Source organism: Megalops cyprinoides, chromosome 5 (genome assembly GCF_013368585.1).
Source record: "Megalops cyprinoides isolate fMegCyp1 chromosome 5, fMegCyp1.pri, whole genome shotgun sequence".
Taxonomy (NCBI): Eukaryota; Metazoa; Chordata; class Actinopteri; order Elopiformes; family Megalopidae; genus Megalops; species Megalops cyprinoides.
Window position 1 is genome coordinate 38274319 of NC_050587.1, and position 5682 is coordinate 38280000.

Genomic DNA, 5682 nt, shown 5'->3' on the forward strand with positions numbered 1-5682 from the left:
TGAAAGAGAAATCCTGAAGAGGGAATTTTTGTTCGCGTTGGTTTCCGGGTATTTTCATTAAGGAATGTTATCACTGAGAGCAGGAAGTCCAGCTAGCGGGGAGGAATGTTTGTGAGTGAGGAGACAAATGATCAAACAGCTCCCTCTGGTGCTCAAAACTATCCATTACAGCCTCTCAACATCCCAAATACGTGCTCCACAACAGGCTCAGGAGTTGTGATTGCAACTAAATGAATGTTCTTGAAAAGATTGGCAAGCTGAGCTATTTAAGTAAAAAACACACTAACAGCATTCCTCCTGAGAGCTCAGACATCAGACTCATGTCATTGTATTAATGTAAGACCTGCTTCATGGCATACAAACAGCAGACACCATAAAACAGTGGTGTGGGGTGGGTGTGTGTGTGTGTGTGTGTGTGTGTGTGTGTGTGTGTACAATGGGCAGTTGGCCTGATTGCCAAATACCTGCAGCTAAATGGGATGGGGCTTGGTTATTATTTGGATGGGACACCTGGAAAAACCTGGGAAAACCGGACTGCTCCCCGATATGGTGTTTCTGAGCCAGCAGGGGGCACTGCCCCTCTGGATGAATTAAATCCCACACCCCACTGCAGTAATGGGCACACAGTGCAGTAGACAGTGCTGTCTTTTGGGTGAGAGGTTAAACCAATGCCCCAACTCACTGCGGTCACTAAAGAACGCCATGGCACTTATCTAAAGATTAGGGCTGGTAACCCCTGCATCTTCGTCAAATTCCCAAAACAGACTCTTGGCATTGGGCCACTTTACCCCTCCCTCTGCAGCTGATTGGTTCGTGGTCCCATGCATTTCCTAGCAACCTTGTCTCAACAGGTAGTCACTGTGTAAGGGAATGAAGTTCTCATTTGGCCCTCCTTGGTAAATGTAGGTTAAATATTATGTATTATGAAATATGAAGTAACTCGGGGAGGCTAGCTGAGTAACAGCATGCATTGGCAATGAAAGGCCTCTTCATCAGAGACCTCTTCCTCTCCCCTCAGTGGAATGACATGGAAGACATGAATGGATAACACCCCCAACTGCGGAATACCCGTGTGTCCCTTTTTACACATTCGAGTTCTGCTTGTTTCCTGGGATTAATAACTACAAACACAACGACCCCCCCAAAAAAACACTTCACAATCTCAGATTGTCGGATCTGTCCTCAGATACAAGGTTCCTCCCCAGGACTGAGTGAGACCCAGCTCCGCCTTCCAGGGACAGTCCCCTCCGCCCCAAAACTTCGACCAATCACATTCCCAGCCCCTTCCAAGGCTTTCTTGGTGTTAAAATCCACTTAAGTCCCCCACATGTTCGTGTTTTAAAAGGTTTTTTGCAGCCAAATGATACAAAACTGTACTAAAAAAAGCCCAAATGTGCCCTCCTGTAGAGAGATTTGGGATCTACCTGAAGGGCCAGCCACAGTGTAAACAGCACCTGGTCTGGTGAGGATAAGGGGGTGGGGTTTAGACTAAATTTTGCCGATGTCACAGTGCTAGGGAGGGGCAGGGCCCATGTCTGTCAATCCCTCCACAGCCTTCCAGCTGCACTTCCATCCTCCCACCACAAGAGGGTGAGCTACAGGTAAGTGTCTTGCTCTGTGCTGCTGAGGCTCTGGTTGGAGCCCTGCAGGGGCGTGTCTTTGAGCAGGGGCTGGGGGTCGCTGGGTAACGGGTAAGGGTTGGCGATCTTCTCCATGCTGGGGGTCTTCTTTAGGTTTCCTTTCTGGCTCTTCTTCCTCCCCTTCTCCTCCTCCTCCTTCCTCGTGGAGTCGGTGGCGGTCGAGGCGGGAGACGTCTGAGCCAGGGGCGACTCCACAATGATGGTGGGTCTCTGCCGCAGGTCCTGCCGGCTGGGCGGCTCGGCGGCCATGATGGCCTTGGCGCCGTGCATTCTGGGAGGGGATTTGCAGTGCAGCTCGCCGTGGGTCTCCTTCCAGCGCCGCAGCTGCGCATGGTGCTCCTTCTCAACGTCCCGCTCCGAGATGGGCAGCTCCAGCACCTGGGGGAGACACACAGAGCCGGGGGGGGGGGAGGAAGAAGGAGAGAGAGAGAGAGGTAGGGGGGTGGAGCAGGAGGCAGAAATGTAGAGTAAGAGGGATGTAGCAGGAGGAAGAAAGAGAGAGATGGAGAGGGAAAGACAGACAGAGGGATGGAGCAGGAGGTAGAGAGGTGGATAGAGATGGAGGGACAGGGTGGGGGGAGTAAGAACAGTGAGTAGGAAGAACAGAGAGGGAAGACAGAGGATGTAACTGTACATGTAGTTATAGACAAATGGAGATAAGGGTGAAGTGAGATAGCGATATTGCCCACAGTGACTTCCCTGTTTCTCACCTGCATTACAAACGAAGTATGCAGCCAACCCAGATATCTGACGGTCTGAATTGTGTCAAACGGATGTATGATGAAACAGATGAATTCAAACAGTGAATTCAATTTCGGCCAGCATACGGTGCATGTGATGGAGACAAAGTAACCACCAGGGGGCAGCAAAGCCACATTTTTTCCAAGATACCTTCACAAACAAGTATCACAGATGCTAAGAGGTCAACTTCTGCTTTTTCCCAGCCACGGATCTGATAGAAAAGTAATACCCAGAGAATGAACAATGCGGGCCTTTGACGGGCTGACTTCCTAGTCGCACAGCATAGCCGAGCACAGGCCCAGTGTTACAGCCCTTTCACTGCTGATCCTTTCACCTTCGATTCCCCAAGGAAAGAACGGAATGAGCCTGTGTATGAGGAGAGCTATTGCTCGTCTCACACACACACACACACACACACACACACACACACACACACACACACACACTATACACACACACACACACACACACACACACACACTATACACACACACACACACTATACACACACACACACACTCACACACACACACACTATACACACACACACACACACACACACACACACACACACACACACACACTATACACACACACACACACACTCACACACACACACTATACACACACACACACACTCACACTCACACACACACACTATACACACACACACTCACACACACACACACACACTATACACACACACACACACACACACACACATCATTATTCTCAGGCATGGAGCTGCCTAACACCTGCTGCTCTGTGCTTCCCCACCAGCGCAGTTTGAATGGGGCTGAGGTTGCTCTCAGAGCTTTCAAACACCATTTAATTCCCATTTCTGACTGGAATTTCATTTAAAAAGGGGAAAATGAACACCAGTGAAAGTGTTTGGTTGGACGTACAAAGGAAATCCATGTCTACCGCTCTTATTATGGGGATGATTTGTAATAATCTGTACTATCTGTCTAACTAAACACTTCACCCAGGGTTTGTTTTCCCAGTAACACTACCCCCAGGTATCCTTTCAAAGCCTAAACTGGTCAGCCATGCTGAAATGTAGGTCTGGGGGATTTCCTGAAGTAAATAAAGAGACAGCAATGGAAACCTACACCAGTGAATCAAGAGGGGCTCTTGCTAGCTGAGAAGTAAAACCTGGGGCAATGAATGAATGAGTGAGTGAATGGGTGAATGGGTGAGTGAGTGAGTGAGTGAGTGAGTGAGTGAGTGAGTGTGTGTGAGTGATTGAGTGAGTGATTGAGTGGTCCAGCAGTAACGCTGTTTGACAGGGGTGTTATGGCAGTAACGCTGTGTGACAGGGGTGTTATGGCAGTAACTCTGTGTGACAGAGGTATTATGGCAGTAACGCTGTGTGACAGGGGTGTTATGGCAGTAACGCTGTTTGAGGGGTGTTATGGCAGTAACACTGTGTTTGACAGGGGTGTTATGGCAGTAATGCTGTTTGACAGGGGTATTACGGCAGTAACGCTGTTTGACAGGGGTGTTACGGCAGTAACGCTGTTTGACAGGGGTGTTACGGCAGTAACACTGTGTTTGACAGGGGTGTTATGGCAGTAACACTGTGTTTGACAGGGGTATTATGGCAGTAACGCTGTTTGACAGGGGTGTTATGGCAGTAACACTGTGTTTGACAGGGGTATTATGGCAGTAACGCTGTGTGACAGGGGTGTTATGGCAGTAACGCTGTTTGAGGGGTGTTATGGCAGTAACACTGTGTTTGACAGGGGTGTTATGGCAGTAATGCTGTTTGACAGGGGTATTACGGCAGTAACGCTGTTTGACAGGGGTGTTACGGCAGTAACACTGTGTTTGACAGGGGTGTTACGGCAGTAACGCTGTTTGACAGGGGTGTTATGGCAGTAACACTGTGTTTGACAGGGGTATTATGGCAGTAACGCTGTTTGACAGGGGTGTTATGGCAGTAACGCTGTGTTTGACAGGGGTATTACGGCAGTAACGCTGTGTGACAGGGGTTCTGTTTCACTGAGGTTCCTCTCTGTGCTGGTCCCGTACCTCGCGGACCAGGAAGCCCTCCTGCATGTAGCGGACATCGATGGCCCGCAGACGCTCCATGGTCTCGTACTGCCCCTGGCACGTCTTCAGCTTCTCCTGAGATCCCAGCATGCACTTCAGCAGCACCAGCCCCACCCGGAATATGATCTTCACACCTGAAGGGACAGGTCAGAGGTCAGCTGTGCGTGACGGTGATACAGGGTGTATATAGGTAAGGATGCGCACAGCTGTGTATAGGTGTACTGCTGTGTGTGTGCATAGGTGAGATCTTGTGCGTGTGTACAGCTGAGGGTGTCTACAGGTATGTGTATGTGTGTGCCTGCCTGCCTGCCTATGTGTTTACAGGTATGTGTGGATGCATTTTGTGTGTATGTGTACAGTTGAGGGTGAGGTACAGGTGTATGTGTGTGTGTGTGTGTGTGTACAGGTGTGTGTGTGTATGTGTATGTGAACAGCTGAGGGTGAGGTACAGGTGTGTGTGTGTGTGTGTGTGTGTGTGTGTGTACAGGTGTGTGTGTATGTGTATGTGAACAGCTGAGGGTGAGGTACAGGTGTGTGTGTGTGTACAGGTGTGTGTGTGTATGTGTATGTGAACAGCTGAGGGTGAGGTACAGGTGTGTGTGTGTGTGTGTATGTGTATGTGAACAGCTGAGGGTGAGGTACAGGTGTGTGTGTGTGTGTGTGTACAGGTGTGTGTGTATTGTAAGTGAACAGCTGAGGGTGAGGTACAGGTGTGTGTGTGTGTGTGTGTACAGGTGTGTGTGTATATGTGTATGTGAACAGCTGAGGGTGAGGTACAGGTGTGTGTGTGTGTGTGTGTACAGGTGTGTGTGTATATGTGTATGTGAACAGCTGAGGGTGAGGTACAGGTGTGTGTGTGTGTGTGTGTGTACAGATGTGTGTGTACAGGTGTGTGTGTGTATGTGTATGTGAACAGCTGAGGGTGAGGTACAGGTGTGTGTGTGTGTGTACAGATGTGTGTGTACAGGTGTGTGTGTATGTGTATGTGAACAGCTGAGGGTGAGGTACAGGTGTGTGTGTGTGTGTGTGTGTGTACAGATGTGTGTGTACAGGTGTGTGTGTATGTGTATGTGAACAGCTGAGGGTGAGGTACAGGTGTGTGTGTGTGTGTGTGTGTACAGATGTGTGTGTACAGGTGTGTGTGTATGTGTATGTGAACAGCTGAGGGTGAGGTACAGGTGTGTGTGTGTGTGTACAGATGTGTGTGTACAGGTGTGTTTGTATGTGTATGTGAACAGCTGAGGGT

General features: G+C 49.5%; 1 protein-coding gene across 1 annotated transcript in view; it reads right to left on the reverse strand.

Moving 5' to 3' along the window:
• Positions 1-389: 389 nt before the first annotated feature.
• Positions 390-5682, reverse strand: part of LOC118777529 (TBC1 domain family member 10A-like) — a 26172-nt gene continuing 20879 nt past the window's right edge. Inside the window, exons 8-9 of the mRNA XM_036528556.1 lie at positions 4416-4570; positions 390-2018 (exon numbers count right to left, since the gene is read on the reverse strand). Coding sequence (XP_036384449.1) covers positions 1596-2018; positions 4416-4570 — 578 coding nt within the window. The 3' untranslated portion in view covers positions 390-1595. The remainder of the gene's footprint in view (positions 2019-4415; positions 4571-5682) is intronic.